The sequence below is a fragment of the Phragmites australis genome, chromosome 6, assembly GCF_958298935.1.
Source record: "Phragmites australis chromosome 6, lpPhrAust1.1, whole genome shotgun sequence".
Classification (NCBI taxonomy): domain Eukaryota; kingdom Viridiplantae; phylum Streptophyta; class Magnoliopsida; order Poales; family Poaceae; genus Phragmites; species Phragmites australis.
The window spans coordinates 9,884,247-9,903,489 of NC_084926.1; the positions used below are offsets into that span (position 1 = coordinate 9,884,247).

Genomic DNA, 19,243 nt, shown 5'->3' on the forward strand with positions numbered 1-19,243 from the left:
CTCTCCTGGTTGGTGATCAAGCGATCCACCCCGTCACCATACAGAGTTAGCCTCAACAAACTTCAGTAGTAATAACCCAAGTATGGCTGTGCTAAATAAGCTATAACTAATCACACTACATGATCCGTGCGATGTTCACTACCACAGAAACAATGAAGATAGATAAAGTATCATAGATAATTTTTGAAGACCGTCAATGATAAAGTACCCAGGGACAATTGCTAAAATAAACATGTCTGTAAAATGATCGGTTGCCTCGGTGTGCCAGAAGTCACATATGATTTTTAATAGAAATTGTATGTGATAAGACATAGACGGATATTAAGAAAACTCATATGTGATGTGTCATAAGATATAGATGGATATTAAGAAAAATCGTCTATGATGTGTAAGGCATCGACGAACAATAATAAAATCAGTCTGTGGTGTGTTATAAGACACAAATAGATATTAATAAAAATGTTAGCAGTCCACGCCTATCGGGTCTTCCTCCATGATTGCGTCTAGGTGCCCGAGCTTATCAGCTTTGTATGGATCACAACACCTAGCGAACATATAGGATCTCTAACTGTGTTACTGTGTATTGAGTGGCTCACCACTCCTATAATCATCTATTTATACCTATGCTATCAATGAATATAACAACATGGTTCAATTCCTCACAGCTTTAAAAAAAAAGCATCTATGATGTGTCATAAGACACATGTATACATTAATAAAAACTAAGACACAAACGAAAAATCATCTATATGTAGATGTGTTACAGACGGAGTTTAACCCGTATATGATAAGCTCGATATCACATACACTTTTATAGAGGTAGAACCCAAACCCGTCTATGATAGGGTTTAACATCCGTATATGATAACTTGTTCTAAGGCGGTAGTTCTTGACGTAAAACATGCATGTCTGTTGACGTGCTTGTGCAAGTTAATAAGATGACCATTTTACGTGAGGTAAGGACCTAGCGAGTACTGCGCTATTTATTGGCTAACAAGTACTGGCAACTTGTGTATGCATGCGCGCTGTGTTTTTCCCAGAGTTCACATCTACGTACGTGGGTTAGGGTCATTTGCCCAATGGCACCAAACCCTCTGCAAACTCTACCACGAACGGCCAACCGATGCACCCCATTCTCCCCCTACCGTCTCACGGTAGCCTGGTCAAAACCCACGCGTCGGGGCATGACTCCATGACCATTTATTTATGCTCCAGGTCTCATCCAACCCAGCTCGATCACGCACCCCCCGCAAGCACACCACATGCTTCTGCTAGCTTATCTCCCCACATGAGACTATGGGAGCTTGCGAGATCGCACAAGACGCATCAAGCCAGCCAAATCTGTAGGTGTCGCGCACACCTCTAATGCAGTAGTAGTAGTATTACCTCATCTACATCGCCCTCTACCAGGTAGCTCCCTCCCTCCATACGGATCGATCGGTCTCCATTTAAGCGTTGTCTCCACTATCCACTCTCCTCCTCCACCATCCTCTCCCCAGCCAACTAGCTACCCTAGGATTCAATGCCTCCCTGACCCGTGTATTCAATGGCTTTCAAATGGTTAGGTACGTGTCATCTTTGCTGATTGGTCCATGCGTGAGCACTAGTTGGTTTGTAGTAGTAACTTGCTGCGTGCGGCCCGACCTAGCCTGGCCACCCAATGACCCCCTCGGTGGCAATTTATAGTCGACTGTCCGTGCCGTTTTCTTATTCCTCGCTCGGTCGAACTACCACCTAGATTCAGGCCGTCGGTGCAAAGTCTTTGTTCAGCCGCCGATCAATTGATGACGAGTCACAACCAGGTGAGTAGTGGTGTGTAAGGGCTTGTTTGGATGGCCTAATTCTCATGGGGATCTCAGCCCATTCCACAGGAGCAATTCAGCTCCCATGAGTTTGATCCCCTTCCAAACCCAAATGACCTTTTGGACACCTCCTGGGCCGAAATAACCCCATCTCATTCCACCCCTATCCCTGTCGATCCACGGGGAGAAAAATAAAAGCCTCCCAACTCATGATTTTTCCCCCGTTGCACGATACAGATTCATTTTAGTTATCAAGGAACTCTCGTCCATGCTTCAAACGAATAAACAGAAACATTCTTTGTGTCACACAAATCTTAATCCTAACTACCAAAATAATCCACCAGTGTAGATTTGGAACAGAAATCAGAACTCAGTGCGCATCACAAATTACCACTTAATATGAAACTCTCAAGCATCCAGATGCGAATTTGTGAGCACAGGGGCTACAAGAGCTCAGCTCACCTTGACTAGGTAGGGGAATGAAAGGATGAAAGGAGCCGAGCCACGGAGAATCTCGCTGTGTCGAGAGCCACCATGCCGGGGTTGGAGGCTGCGGGCACCAAGTGAGGCCACCCATGCTAGATCTGGAGGGCCCACGTTGCTGGAGGTGGGTTCCAGGCAGGCGTCAAACGGGCGAAGCATCAAGCAGATGGAGGTGGAGGTGGATGGGCAAAGAGATGGAGGTGGGGAGGTGCAGAGGAGATTGGGGAATGGCGAGGTGGGGACGGCAGGAGCGAGATTGGATCCTTGCACACACGAATGAAGGAAAATTTGGGCTTTTTTTTTAGCTAGGGCGGCTGGACAACGAGCCTGCGAACTTTTGTCTCTAGCAGTTTATAGGAATCGTTGTTTAGGTCTCCAATTTTGGGACACCGCTTGGTGATTTTCGATTTGAAATTTTGCATTAGCCCGTTTCATAAGTATTTCATTTCTTTAGGGGCACCGGAAAACAAAAATATCAAGCTTCTATTAGAGGGAAGCGTCAAAAAAGAATTCAAACTCTGGTAGTGCATTACATGTCATGTTAGTTAGAAGGCAAAATCGTGTTAAAGGACTAGTGAGGCTCTAGGCGGGGACACCGAAGGAACCCTTGTTTAGGACACGGTGGCATTGCTAGGATATAGGCGACATTGGTGGCTCCCATGACAGTGGCGAGGCTATCAGTTGCAACAATTAGGGTTTGACATGGAGCAGGGAGGAGTCGGGGGGATTTCAAAGAGGCCTTTACTAAGGCAAGGAGAGCGGGTGACTGAGAAAGAGTGAGAGGGTGACAAGGAGAGATGCAGGCATGTAGTGGAGTAATCATCATAAAATGTTCTATCTTCCATGATGAAAAATATACAACATGGTAAAATGTTACATCTTTGGTGATGAAAAACTACGCTTTGTCACAAAAATAGTTGCCCAAGCTACCCCATTATAGGGTCATGATGAAAGTGTCAGGATCATCACTAATGATTGATCATCTATGACATTATGGGTTTTTGTCATGATGGTTTTTGTCACAGAATGTCACATTTCTTGTAGTGTTTTTATGAGTTCATGTTCCCTTTTGCCCAGCACCACACTACTAATTCTGTCGCCCCTGTCCCAGCCACAAACAATCCATCACCATCCTTTTTGGATCTGTTGCCTCTGCTCTCGCCTGTTTCTACTCTGGGATCCTCTCCAACTAATCGGGTCCCTGTCAATACCGTTCCAGCACATGATCCTCCACTGGTAGTCCCATCCATTAATGGCGCCCACAACTCCACAACCTATCTACACTCGCCTTCAGTCCCTCCAGACTCCACTGCGCCATCCCTTTCCATAGCTTCTCTCGCTGCTCAGCCACCTTCACATGAAATACCAATAGCTCCTCCCACTCTAGCCTCACATCCAATGCAAACTAGAGCCAAATCTGGTGTTTTCTTTCCAAATGTCACTTCAATCTTTCAACTAGTGAAGCCATATCCCCCTCCCTTCCACTTATCGCATGGCTCTTAAGGATCCCCATTGGCACCAGGCAATGACCGATGAATACAATGCATTGCTCTCCAACAAAACTTCGTCCTTGGTCCTTCCCCCAGCCAATGCCAACATTGTTATAGGGAAGTGGATATTTCACCACAAATTTCATCCCGACAGCTCCCTCTCTCGATACAAAGCATGGTGGGTCATCCGTGGCTTTACACAACAACCGATCATCAACTACTCCAAAACCTTTAGCCCGGTTATCAACCAGCTACAATCTACACTGTCTTGAATCTCTCTATATCTATGTCTTGGGCCATCCATCAATTGGATGTCAAAAACGCATTCCTCCATGGTGATCTTCCTGAAACCATGTATTGTCATCAACCTACTGGTTTCGTTGATCCAACACATCCATCACATGTTTGCAAACTTCACAAATCCCTCTATGGCTTAAAACAGGCTCCACACCAATGGTTCCTTCGCTTCACCTCTTTTCTCAAAACCATTGGCTTCACCTAATCCCAAGCTGACTCCTCTCTTTTTATCCACCAGCATCACCATCAGACCGCATACCTCCTACTATATGTTGATGATATCATTCTCACAGCTAACACATCCTCGCTTCTCAATCACTTCATCTCTCACCTTAGTCGTGAGTTCTCCATGACCGATTTAGGTCCCCTCCACCATTTCCTTGGTGTCAATGTCCACCGCAACTCCAAAGGCCTATTTCTCTCACAAAAGCAATACACCTTAGACATCCTAAACTGTGCCAATATGTCACATTGCAACCCTTGCGCCACACCCATTGACACAAAGAACAAGATCTCCAGCACACTCGGTACTCCACTCCCCAATCCAACAGAGTATCGTTATCTATCTGGAGCTCTTCATACCTAACCTCACCAGGCCTGATATTTCCTATGCTGTGCAACAAGTCTACTTGTTTATGCACACACCCAAGGAACCCCATTTCCAGCTCTTGAAATGTATCCTTCGATACCTTAAAGGCACCACCACTCATGCCCTTCAACTCTTCAGGACCTCCTCACATGACATCACAGCTTACTCCGACTTCGACTGGGCAGGTTATCCGAGCACCTACCAATCTATGTCCGGCTACTGCGTGATTCTTGGCGCCAACCTCATTTCATGGTCCTCCAAGTGACAACTCACCATCTCAAGGTCCAGTGCTGAGGCCGAATATAGCATCGTCGCCAACGCTGTTGTTGAATGTTGTTGGCTCCAGATGCTCGTTCGTGAGCTTCATCAACATTCACCCTGAGCCACCATTGTCTTCTGCGACAGCTTGAGTGCCACCTGCATGCCCTCCAATCCAGTGCAACACCAGCGAACCAAACACATTGAAATTAATCTTCAATTTGTTCGTGAGAAGGTCTCCCTCGGCAAAATCAAGGTTCTTCATGTCCCATCTTCATCACAATTCACGAACATATTCACCAAGGGCATCCCCTCCATCCTCTTCGGTGAGTTTTGGACTAGTCTTCACGTTCTACCATGTTGAGTTTGTGACTAAGGGAGGGGGGTGTTAGCAGTCCACGCCTACCTGGTCTTCCTCCACGACTATGTCTAGGTGCTCGAGCTTATCAGCTTTGCATGGATCATGACACCTGGCGAACATATAGATTGTGTTACCATGTATTCAGCGGCGCACCGCTCCTGTAATCATCTATTTATACCGATGCTATCAATGAACACAACAACATGGTTCAATTCCTGGCAGCTTTAAAAAAACCATTTATGATGTGTCATAAGACATAGGCAGATATTAACAAAAACTAAGACACAAATGAACATTAAGAAAAAATGTCTCTGTGTAGCTATGTTACAGATATAGTTTTACCTGTATGTGATAAGCTCGATGTCACATACAATTTTACAGAGATGAAAACCAAATCCGTCTGTGATAGGGTTTAACATCCGTATGTGATAACCCATTCAAAGGTGGTGGTTCTTGATGTAAAGCATGCATGTCTTTTGATGTGCTTGTGCAAGCTAATAAGAGGACCATTTTTCCTTAGACGTGTATGTGAGGTAAGGATCTAGCGAGTATTGCGCTATTTATCGGCTTAACAAGTTCTAGCAACTTGTGTATGCATGCACTCTGTGTTTTTCCCAGAGCTCACATCTACGTTGGTTAGGGCCATTCGCCCAACGGCACCAAACCCTCTCCAACCTTCACCACGAACGGCCAACCAACGTGCCCTATTCTCCCCCCACCGTCTCACGGCAGCCTGGTCAAAACCCACACGCTGGGGCATGACTCCATGACCGTTTATTTATGCTCCAGGTCTCATCCAACCTAGCTCGATCACGCACCCCTCACAAGCAACAACATGCTTCTGCCAACTTATCTCCCCACATGAGACTATGGGAGCTTGCGAGGTCACACAAGAGGCATCAAGCCAGCCAAATCTGTAGGTGTCGTGCACACCACTAGTGCAGTAGTACTAGTACTACCTCATCTACATTGCACTCTATCGGGTAGCTCCCTCCCTCCATACGGAACATTCGGTCTCCATTTAAACGTTGTCTCCACTGTCCATTCTCCTCCTCCACCATCCTCTCCCCAGCCACCTAGCTACCCTCAGCTTCAATGCCTCCCTGGCTCATGCATTCAATGGCTTTCGCATGGTCAAGTACGCGCCATCTCTGCTGATTGGCCCGTGCGTGAGTGCCAGTTGTTCGTAGTAGTAACTTGTTGCACGCGGCCTAACCTGGCCCGGCCACCCAATGACCCCCTCAGTGAAAATTTATGGTCAGTCGTCCATTCCGTTTTCTTATTCCTCGCTCAATCGAACGACCACCTAGATCCAGGACGCCCACGCTAGTGCGAAGTCTTTGTTCAACCGCTGGTCGATCAATCACGAGTCACAACCAGGTGAGTAGTTGCGTGTAAGGGCTTGTTTGGATGGCCCAATCCTCATGGGGATCCCAACCCATTCCACAGGAGCAATTCAGCCCCTGTGGGTTTGATCCCCTTCCAAAACCAGATGACCTTTTGGATACCTCATTGGCCAAAATAGCCCTGTCTCATTCCACCCCTATCCCTATCGATATACGGGGAGAAAAAAAGGCCTCCCAACTCGTGATTTTTTCCCCATCGCTTTGTTTGATCTCGCGATGTGTGTGCTATCGTAGAGCATGGAGACACCAAGCAGCACGACGGGCATGAACACCATGGCGACCTACGCTCGGCGGCTGGGCGCCACGACCACCAGTGGCCTACCGCGGGTTTCGTATCGATGCCTCCGGGAGTTGAATCAAGCGAGATCGTAGCTGGGGATTCCGCAGGCATGTCGCCTCTCCTCCTTTATTCCCCTGTCGTTTGATCCTCTCTGCTCTACCCCGTGACCTTGCCCCTCTCCGGTGGTCGTATCTCGATGTGGGGGCTTCATGTAAGGTGCGACCTCTTCTTCCTCCCCTCCTCTTTTTCTAGGGTTCGACTGGTTGTTTTTGAGGAAGGAGAGGAGGAGCAGTTCATGTGATGTGCCTAAATCCACCAATTCGATGCAGATCTAGAAAAGTTTGTGAGGGATCTATCAATTCTTGTATAGTAGCATTGAGACTCAGTGACATAATGTTGCTAGATTCACAATTCAATTGTTATATGTACCTAAGCCTCAACATGCTTGTAGGAATCAATCACCTAATGATGTGGATGGATGATTAATGCTACAGATTAATCGTATCAGATGCATGAAGTAGTGCTATATATTGTTACATGTCTTGGATGGTTTGTATATGAATGTGGCTTTGATGAATTTTATTGCAGATTTGTGTACTTCTTCAACCAATTAGTGATCGTTACACGTACTTCTGATTTTTCCTCTCATTTTTTACTGAAAATTTATGAGTTCTTTAGTCTTTTCTAAATTATTTGACTCTTTTTTAATCTTATTTATAGGGTTCTAAGTGTTCTACTGCTAGTATATATTTGTGTCTCATGGAAGGAGAGGAGGAGTTGAAGCAGTTTGAGTGACTTACCTAGATCCATCAGTTCGTGAGAGATCCAGAGCAGTTGGTGTTCCATCAATTCCTACAGCACCCAAAGCTTAGGTAATGCCAAGCTCCCAATATGTTGTATCCTGAGCATACTGTATTTGTTTAGTGAATTGTGCTACTTCTCGTTGTAATTTTTGCAGAGAAATTACTATTGGAATTTGTTTACTTCTTTGCTTGATATAGGTGAGCTCCCTTTCTTGGTGCAGAGTTTACTAGATCATAATGGTTTTTTGTGTGTCACTGTCTTACTCAGCTCAATTACATTAGTTTATGGGCATGCAAGTTATGTTGTCATAAATAGAATTGTCTGACAGTGGTTACTAGAGGCTTATTACTTCTTCAACTAAGTTCACAGAAAACTCAGTAACCATTATAGTTTTACACAAGCGTCAATACTGAGTGGAGATATGTATTGTGTTTTGACTAGTCAAGAAACACCTGTGACAGCCAAGAATCAGTTCAGTCCCTAACAGTAGCACTATATGATCATTAGATAGTTAGATTCACAAAATACTATGATGTGTTCACTTCATTCCTTCAATAGCTGCCCATATTAATCTAGTAACACATGTATGGTAATAACTACTTCTTCACATCAATCTAGTTATCATCCCTGCACAAAATTAGATTAGGCATAATAATGCAACATGGATGAATGTGTTATTTGCCTATTACATAGTGATTATCTGTGTGTTCTCATGAACCGATCATTCAAATGTAATGCAATGAACAAAAAATTGACTATAAAACAACAGAAGGACGGTATTGCATTGTCAGTAGGAAAATAGACAATGCTGACTTAGACCTGCTTTACGCTTTTTGAGACTTGAACCTACCTACTTTTCTATCCTAAAGTTTTGTCTAATATACATGATGATCTAGATAAAACCATTTCAGAGGTACTTAGCCCTGTATTTTGCATCTAGCAAGCAAGGCACCAGAAGATTCCAATAAGTATAAGTTATGTTGCAGAATAATTTGAAGCTATGTTTTGTTATGTTTAGTTTAATTTGACTTCTGGTGTTGGACAAATTAAGGTTAGCTGGCTGGGGGTTTCCCTGTATTTTTCTTGGACTTGCGGAATCAAATCAAACCAAATCAAATCAAATAAAATAGGATTGTTGTCCAGGACTGTTATCAATGCACTGCAGGTTCAGACCTAAATAGTTATGCACTTTGATCATATCTGTTGCCAAAGTGTTGTATGGGTTTAAATTTTGTTTCATTCATATGGTACAGATATACATTATATGTCTCACATTGAAAAACCAAGTTTACTTATGTATCTCTCTTATGGAGATAATATTTTAGTAACTTGATCTGGACTGATCTTTTTGCCAAATTTAAAAGCTCAAGTTTAAGCTCAACTGAATACATTATATGTCTCACATTGAAAAGCTCAAGTTTAAGCTCAGTAGATCTTTTTGTCATGTTTATAAATTTAACTAATCTGAACTGATGAGTTGATCATGTTGTTTAAACAATGTTCTTGTTTCTTCCTAATTGTTCTTGAATTAGTTTCTTCAGTTGTTAGTTTTTTTATTCTTATATTAGATTCTTAATTATCATACATTATGATGTGTCATACAAATTATTTAGTTGTTTAGCAATCTTATTTTTTATATCCTCACAGGCCTAATTTGGATCAGCTTAGAGCTTCTGGTTTACAATTTTGCAGAATATGATGTCAATTATTAATTTGGATCATGCCAAATTTGCATTTGGATATGATATACTGTCAATTCTCATAGTTCAATTGTATTTGTACTTTGAATGTTGAGTTATCTATATGAACTAATTGTTGGTGAAAGAAACAGTCTTTCACAAATAAGGTGTGACGAGAACCCGCTCGCTAGAGTGGCTCAAGCTTAGGGAAGAAAAGGAGAGAAAAGGATACCCCGAGTGATCGTAAAAATCTATCCCTTTGCACCGTGTGCCTATGGTCAATATTTATAGATCCCTTCAGGACATAATTGTACAAGTTTTACCATACGACTGTGACATAGGGAACAACCAAGTAAAACATTGCTCGAGCCCGAGTACTCTCCTAATTACCATGATGATATCATCTAATTGTGGCAGCAACAATGGTAGCAAGTGGTCGTAAAGCATGGTCGGTCACCAATTACGGCGTTGTCCATACCCAGTGTGTCAGACCGCCTGCCGATTAGACCAATATTAAGTGCTGATCACTTCGTGGCAAGCAGATGGCTGTCTGTGACCCCCCCCCCCCTTTCTCGACTAATTTTTTTGGAGAAGACCAATTGCCTCCCCAAGGCTCCGAGTGACAGTGGCCTGAGGAGGCCTGCGCTCTGTGGAGGCCTTGGTCTCCGCAAAGAATCTAGGGTCCCGGGGCTCCAAATGTGTTCCGAAGCCAAGTGGGCTTCGGTCCCTTGTAGGCGGAGCCTAGGGCGTTGAGGGTCCTTATTGGCGACCCCAAACACTAATCAACTAGGATGCACTTTGAGTTTTCCTCTACCCTAGTATCAGAAAAGTATTGAAACTTTGAATTAGTAGATGACTTGTACTAATGATTAACTTGATCGGATGCATGTATCAGTACTTGTGAAAGATAAACCACGCCACATATTTTCTATATTCTAGCAGCATTTTCAAATTCTTAGTTTTTTTCTGATTTTTTTGATTGGCCAGGATTTTTATCCCTATGTCTCCCAAACAACAACCAGAAGCTTTTTCCAGACGGGGTTTTTATCCCTTGCTAGGAGAGAGTGTCATTGACATATGAAAAATCCCCTTAGAGATTGAATTTTGCGCCTTGGCATCCAAACAAGCCCTAAATGTGATGTACTCATGTGTCGTGGGTATGTGTACGTGTACACTGCTACTGGACCAGGTACATCACCTATTACTAGGGGAGCTTGCATTGCTTGCTAGGTGGTAGTGTTAGTAGTAAGATCAGCGTTGTCCTAACGAACAATTAAATTTCATCCATCTCAACTATGCACCGATCAGTTCTATAAGACCATCTCTAACTATTTTTCCTTCATTTTATTTCCTTCCTCATTCTTTTTTCCATTCACATTTCCTTTATTTTTTTCTCATCTCCAATAGCTTCCCTTCGGAGTGATTTGTAAAGGGAAAAGAGAGAGAATCTCGTCCTGAAGCGAATAACCTTAGAAATCCCTTCATGAAGTAAATCGTGAAGGTAAACTGTTAAAGCGCTGAAGGAAGCGAAATCCTTTTATGAAGGGATTTTGGATCGCGAAGATGATCTGTTGGGCATAGTCTAAAACCCCTCAGTCGTCCCCTGCTGCAATCTCCGTCCCTTCCCCTTGCATTGCGTTGCTTGCTCATGTGGAGCCGCTTACTACTGCATTACTTACACTAGCTAGCCCAGTCCACCCATTCTCGTCGATCGGATCCGTTCTGGTTCTAGCTGGTGGTGCGCAGCGTACACTAGCTAGCCAAGTCGATCGGTCAGATCGCTGGCAAGGCGGCAATGGAGGTGGGGACGTGGGCGGTGGTGGCGGCGGCGGTGGCGGTGACCGCGTACACGGCGTGGTTTTGGCGGCTGTCGCGGGTCCTCAGCGGGCCGCGGGTGTGGCCGGTGCTCGGCAGCCTGCCGGGGCTGGTGCAGCACGCCGAGGACATGCACGAGTGGATCGCGGCCAACCTGCGCAGCGCGGGCGGCACATACCAGACGTGCATCTTCGCGGTGCCTGGGGTGGCCCGCCGCGGTGGGCTGGTCACCGTCACGTCTGACCCGCGCAACCTGGAGCACGTCCTCAAGACCCGCTTCGACAACTACCCCAAGGGCCCCTTCTGGCACGCCGTCTTCCGGGATCTGCTCGGCGACGGCATCTTCCACTCCGACGGCGAGACGTGGGTCACGCAGCGCAAGACGGCCGCGCTCGAGTTCACCACGCGCACTCTCCGGACGGCCATATCCCGGTGGGTGTCCCGCTCCATCCACCTCAGGCTGCTGCCCATCCTGGATGAGGCGGCTGCGGGCAAGGCGCACGTCGACCTCCAAGACCTCCTCCTCCGCCTCACCTTCGACAACATCTGCGGCCTGGCGTTCGGCAAGGACCCCGAAACGCTCGCGCCGGGCCTGCCGGAGAACGCGTTCGCCTCCGCGTTCGACCGCGCCACGGAGGCGACGCTGAACCGGTTCGTCTTCCCCGAGTGCCTGTGGCGGTGCAAGAAGTGGCTGGGCCTCGGCATGGAGACCACGCTTGCCCGCAGCGTCGCGCACGTCGACCAGTACCTCGCCGCCGTCATCAAGGCTCGCAAGCTCGAGCTCGCGGGCAACGGCAAGTGCGACACGGTGGCCACCCACGATGACCTGCTCTCCCGGTTCATGCGCAAGGGCTCCTACTCGGACGAGTCGCTCCAGCACGTGGCGCTCAACTTCATCCTCGCCGGCCGCGACACCTCCTCCGTGGTGCTTTCCTGGTTCTTCTGGCTCGTGTCCACCCACCCCGCCGTGGAGGACAAGATCGTGCGCGAGCTCAGTGCCGTGCTCGCCGTGTCCCGCTGCGCCCACGGCCCGGCATTATGGCTGGCGGCGCCCTTCACATTCGAGGAGCTCGACCGCCTGGTCTACCTCAAGGCGGCGCTCTCGGAGACCCTGCGCCTGTACCCCTCCGTCCCCGAGGACTCCAAGCACGTCGTCGCGGACGACTACCTCCCGGACGGCACGTTCGTCCCGGCCGGGTCGCCGGTGACGTACTCCATATATTCGGCGGGGCGCATGAAGACGGTGTGGGGGGATGACTACCTCGAGTTCCGGCCGGAGCGGTGGCTGTCCGCCGACGGCACGAAGTTCGAGCCGCACGACTCGTACAGGTTCGTGGCGTTCAACGCCGGACCGAGGATCTGCCTGGGCAAGGACCTGGCCTACCTGCAGATGAAGAACATCGCCGGCAGCGTGCTCCTCCGTCACCGCCTGGCCGTCGAGCCGGGCCACCGCGTCGAGCAGAAGATGTCGCTCACGCTCTTCATGAAACACGGGCTCCGGATGAAGGTGCACCTACGCGACCTGGCGCCGGTCATCGACGAGCTCCGCGGCGCGGACGCAGCAGCAAGGCCCGCCACGGTGCCTTGCGCGTAGAAGATCCGGGAACCTTCCGTGCGCCAAGATTCGTGCCGCGGAGGAGACACTGAGGATTCAATGTGTAGACAAGAGCTATAGTGCATATTTTGAAAACTTTTCTAAATATATGTCATTAAAATTAAGTAAAATTGCACATTACGTGTACTTCGATGACAGATCTCCCAATGCTATTGTCTTGTAACAAATCTGAATATGTTGGCACGCATGCATTATAGGATGGCTGACCATCCGATAAAAGAACAATATTGACGATATCTCGACTTATAAAACCAAATACTAATTATTTCTCTTAAACATCTAATTGAGGACACAACATACGATAAGCACGTGGTGTGAAAGACTCAGCAATGTCGTAACATACCTCGACCAAAAGCGAGGTGTGGGAGTTGAGGATGCGATGTAGGGCATTGGCACAACGCGGGCTTCAATGAAGGTTGGCTAGATATGGCGGGAGAGACAATGATATGGCACGAGCTGAATCAATAATGGTGGCTTTTAACGTTCTAGCGTAACTATAGCATAATTTCAGCCATATGAACGCATAATTTCAGCTCGTGAGCCAAATGGTTTCCTTCATGATAACAAATATCGAATCATCATAGCACATTCCGTGACTTATTGTTATACCCTCTTGGTAGTGTATATAAATTACTCCCTCTGTTTTAAAATATATGACGTATTATGACTTTAAAAAGTCAAATTTTATATTTTTTTACTAATGATTAGTTAAATTATGCATATATTTAGTGTACAAAAGGTATATCAATAGATTCATATTTCATGTAACTTTTAATAAGATATTGGTTTCGTAACAATTGATCATATATTATCGGAGAAATTAATGTTCAAAATATATTTTGAAAGACTTTCTCGAATCCTAATACACTCTATTCGAGAAGAATTGGCAAGACCAGTGAATTCCATGTTACCTCCATGTTATCTTTTAGATTCTTTGCCTAAGTCCTCCACTTCATCAACACACTCTTTGCATATCTCTGACTCAAAAACCTTGCCTTGTGGACAATTGCCCCTGGCCAATTCCATCAAGGTCACTTGAATGGCGATGAGCTGGTCCTAAACCCAGACGAGCCGAGTAACCCAAGCCTGAATCCAATTTACCACCATCACCACCATGAGCTCCAAATTGGTTTAGATTCGTGGAATTTTATGCACAAATAATAGTCGAGCAACCCTCATCCAAGTCAATTTCACTACTAATTTGGTCGAGAATCGCTAGGCTCTGACAGCAATTTGTTAGAACTCAGAGGAATTCGGACGGAATCGCAAGAATCATAATGAAATCAGATTGGGGAAAGTGGCATATTAGCTTGTTCATCGTTGAGTTCAGAGAGTTTCTAGGAAGTTCATACAAATAACGTGATGCCTTTCCCCTCTTGAGCAGCCGGTAATATACTCCCAGTCTAGATTACATCAATCTAATCATACTTAGTTACAACAATCCCATCTAAGGCTGATACTCGGATAGCTAAGAACGATAGTTAATGATAAAAACTAAAGGTTGAGTGTTTCTTTCTGACAAAATAATTGTGCATGTGATAGAGCGATGATGGGCATCGATCTCCTTCCCGAAGCGGTATCAAACAATCCTTGTCGTCCAAGCTCAATTGAAGTGGGTCATGACATCGACCCATCCTGTTCCATCCCAGCACGACGCGATGCGGCGCACACTCTCATCCCACTCGCACTCTGCATTGATTCTCCTCTCATGCGTCCTTCTATGATTTCTCCCTAGATTTCTTCTTCCTCCACTCGCTTAGGCACCATGCCAGCCCGATTTCTCCCTCAATTTGCCCCTTGTCAGTCCTAAATTTGGTGTACATCTCTTCCTCACGATTCATTGTGCCTTGTCACTGGTGACCTCATCCCCGGCAACCGAGTACAGTAGGCTAGGTCGCCTTCCACTGGAATCCTCTCTCCTGGAGAGGCGTCGCCCACCTCCTCCGCCGCCACTGTCCGGACTACTAGTACTGGACTGGCAAGGAGCAGGAGATCCAACCAGGCTTGGACCAACTTTTTTGTTTTATTGGTAAGTAACCCTAGCTTTTTAGTTTGGATGGATTGTTCTTAGAGTTCATCTCATTTTGGGGAGGTATTTTGACAGCTCTGGTTGTGAGCAATCAAATCGGAATCTTACTTTCTCAGCACTCAGCTTGTTGCGGATTTCCTTGCTGCCTGTGGCGCTACTAATCTACTCCAGTCATCTGTGGTTCATTAGGTTATTCTTCTTTTGCGCGCAAGATCAACCCTTGTTAGCATCGTAGGACTTAGTACCCAAGGTGCGGGTGCACCTATTTTCGAATTTTTTTGGGTTTGACAGGACTCACATGCCTCACTTTTAGTCCACTCCCTGCATAAATTCGAACATGCATGGAAGTTAGCTGAGTACTATTGGTATACTTCAGAGCAAGCTAGCTGGGTAGTTTCAGTACTGAATGAATTCCACATATTCTATGCCACTGATACATACTCCCTTCAGTCCAAAATAAATATCATTTTGGGTTACGTTCAGTCAACTATTTCACATTTTAGCTATAAATTACTTTTTATGTATTGAGTTTGGACATTTGAAAATGACACTCGTAGATTTATCTCGAAAAGTATTTTCATAATAGTATACTTTTGCTATATTTTATAAATATATTACAATAAAAAGTAGTAATCAAAGTTGTATTTTGGGGATTTTATCGATATCTAAAATGACACTTATTTCAGACTGGATGGAGTAGCACAACAATCAGAATATTTGCTGTCTAAATGCTATGAATGAAAACTGCATAGTGTATACTATGCTTTGGATCTGTTTAGTAGAGCTCCTCCTGATCTAAATTCTCTGAGGAATTGATTCTCTGGGTAAAGTGATTATTTGGCTGAAAGTGATTTTCTAAGGTTAACTCTACGGAGAAGCGATTCCGTAGAGAAAGTGAATTAGAAGAAGCTGGTTTTTTCAGCTTCCAGCATCTAGTTTATTTTAGAGAATCACTCTAAGAGTTGAAAATTGCAAACTGCTATTTTGCAGAATCCCACTGATTCCACCTGGGAGCTGATCTATGAGCTCTGCCAAAAAGGCCCTCTATGTATTATTATACATATTTTTTTGATAGCATGTCCTTCTATGTTGGTATTGTTAATGAATTTTAGTTTTAGGAGATGACCTTGAACATAGCACTTCATTTCCCCCAATTACAAAATCTCGCCCTATACATGTCAAAATGTTCGTTTTTTTTAAAAGAAAATGTCTAAATTACTCACCTGAACTATTCCTAGTGTCCGGATAATCCTCGAACTTTAAAACTGTTTATTTACCCCCCCCCCCCCCTTCACCCAAATTTAAATATCGGATCATATAACCCGCTGAAGTGGCTTTTCTCGGTGGTTTTACTGATGTGGCAGCCCACGATGTTATTTTCACTGACATGACAGTGCACACGTGGCAAGCAGATCCACATGTCATATTTTCTCTCTCACCCCTCTCGTACCGGCCTCTCTCTCCCTCAGGTCGTCCTCTCTCTGTCTTCCTCTCCCTCCCCCTCTCCTCCCCCCCCCCCCTCATCATCCTCTCTCTCGAGTCGAACGATCCAGGCCATATGCGATGAGCTCCGCCAATGCCCAAGCTAAATCAGTTCCAAAACGTGCGCAAGAGAGATGACGTGGTAGCCACGTGGCAAAAACAAGTGATGTGGCAGCCACATCATCAAAACTATTGTTGCAAACTATTCCAGGAGGTTATGTGATATTATATTTAAAGTTCAGAATAGAGATGTTAAATAAACGGTTTTAAAGTTTCAGATTATCCGGACACTAGGAATAGTTTAGAGAAGTAATTTAGATTTTTTACTTCTTTAAATAGTTCATTTGATGCAATTAATAGATGCGCTATTGAGCACCAAGCTTTCTTTGTTAGCAGCGGTGGGGAGGGGGTGTCCAACTTTGAACTGTAACCTTCCGGTTTGATGCATGGATGGATGGTGACGATGATCTGGATCTACTTGATTTTATGCCTTTTGTATTAATATAGATATATGTTATATAAGTATATAAATTACCGTGCTGATGCTTTTACTCGATATTATGGGGACTTAGATGATCAATTTTACTGTCATCAATGCAACTAAGGGATTCCATCATGCCAAACATAATCGGGGTGGGGGTGGGGTGCCCGACTTTGAACTACAGCTTACCGATTTGATGGATGGATGGTCAGGTTGCCATTGATTTACTTGAACTACTGACATTCTGAGCTCTCAATTTGTAAAGATGGGACATGTGAAAGATAGGCCATTGCCTTCTGAGCATTCATCTCAGCAGAGCTTTGGGGATCATGTGAAGCTAAAACCTTCACTGGACTTGATGTCTCCACACCTCGGACGGAACCATGGTCATTGATTCTCAAGCAAAGGTTGCTGGATAAGCTTTGAGTTGAGGCGTGATGAGGTAGCTAGTGGTTTTAAGCGGGTTTGCCCATCTATTTGCTGAAAGCCTTGAATTGTATCATAGTACAAGGGATGTCCACCAATTATTTCAGATGCTGACAGTTGGCAATGGATAAAGGTTCTCTAGTGTCATTCCTGTTAGTTCAACAAAGGTACGCCCCTTGTCAGTTTTTTCAGGGTATTAGTGTATTCCATATCTTTCAGGAAAGAATAGAAAGTTACTTTGTATCATAAAGTGTACAAAGAAACTGTTATAAGTTATTTACACATTAACGAACAGCATGTTACCACGAGTGCAGTGCTTTTGCCTAGTTTGTTTTGTTTAAAGAAAAAAATTCTTCAAGGTCTAAAAGTTAGCTGGATAAATGTCATTGTTTGGTACGCCTTGGTTATCTTGTGAATTGCATTTGGTAAAATTCTGAAACAAGGCCTCATATGTGAATCGAATGATCCGGTGACTGGATTACATATTGATTGGTGTTTTGATGAGCTCCAATATCACTATGCAATATTTTATCATCATGTTTTTTGTGGACACTGAAATACGTTGCGTTGCATTTGTATTGACAGATGAGACATGCCCTATCAGGAAGGGGCGTAGAATGCCGTATTGGTACTACCTGCCACTTCTACCTGTTAAACATCGGCAAGGATGTTGACATGTATACTAGATCGTCCAAATACTGGAAGACTCAAAACAGTAGCTCTGCACCTGTATACTCTTACTCTCGTATCTACAATTTTTCTTCTTTCTTCTATGGGATTTCGAGGTAATTGAACAGAAGGGAACTCAGCTAGAAGTCCAGATTTTGCACAGGAGAAGCAAGTGAATCATTCACCACCCACTATTTTCCCTCTCATAACAGCTATACATCTCTTACCATGCTGCATGCTGTAAGTCAGCTGCTCACCGGAAAGCGTTGCTGCTGCTGGCGCTGTACTACTAGGCCAATCCATTTAACTGTACTCATTACTCCGAAAATTGTAATAGGATTCTCATGTTAAACAAGGTAACTTGGTTCAAATGTTGTCCATTATCTGGTGCAGCCATCTCCATTGTGCCTTCGGTTGTTGATTTTCGCAAGACTCCACCGCAGTATGTCATTTTGAAGTTTCTCTAGAATCTGTCTGTTTAACTTGTGTTTGCGAAACATAGCTGGTAAATTACCGAATCTGTGATGGACCGCTGGGTCATATCTACCATCTCATTGTCGGACGGAAATGGTGAAACAGTGAAAGTGGGGCGTCTATACGGCTACACCCTGTATCCATTTTACACATTTGCACCCATGCTTCCAAAAAGGGTCTTGGCGCCTCGCCGCTGGCGAGACAAAACAATCAAGAAACAACCCATGTGCCGTGGCGTAGAGCGTGCAGCACAGCATATGCATCAGGTCCCGGCCTCCCGGGTCCCCCATCCATCGTCCTCTTTTACACCTGTCGTGCATCTTCATCCTGGCCCCAATCATAGTAGCTTTGTTTGGCCACCACCACCACCATGTCCACCACTACTGCAGATTCAAAATGAAGCACTGAAACGTCTCCAATCCACAAACGGGTAGGCTTTGCTCTATGCCTATCATCTGCGTCCGATCAGGGCTCATTGTTCTCGTTTCAATTTCAGTTTTCATTCATGTAGGTTCGTATTAGTGTAGCTGTCAGTTGGCATTTGGTCTCCCTCCAATTCTAGGGAGAAATAGAAAACACTCATTTGCGATGTATTTACTGTCTCGTATTGCAACTGCTTTTCATTTCAGTTTCGCTGAAATAGAGCATACTTTGCCAGTATTCAGTAGGATTTTAAAAACCTTTCTAGGTATTCCAAGTCTCATTTTCGCATAAATTTCACCAGATTCAGGAATTTACGAGACATTTGCTCTCTATGGTGAATATCCTATGCATAATGATAAAAGTAGAAGCTGAAGGGAAAC

At 45.0% G+C, this 19,243-nt stretch overlaps 1 protein-coding gene across 1 annotated transcript; it reads left to right on the forward strand.

The window, feature by feature from the left end:
• The first annotated feature begins 11,244 nt into the window (after positions 1-11,244).
• LOC133920434 (cytochrome P450 86A2-like) lies at positions 11,245-12,858 on the forward strand. The gene has a single exon (XM_062365053.1). It carries the CDS (start codon positions 11,245-11,247, stop codon positions 12,856-12,858), a length of 1,614 nt encoding a protein of 537 aa, XP_062221037.1.
• Positions 12,859-19,243: the final 6,385 nt, after the last annotated feature.

Coding starts and splice junctions, on each gene's coding strand:
- LOC133920434 (XM_062365053.1), top strand. CDS start 11,245: ATGGAGGTGGGGACGTGGGCGGTGGTGGCGGCGGCGGTGGCGGTGACC.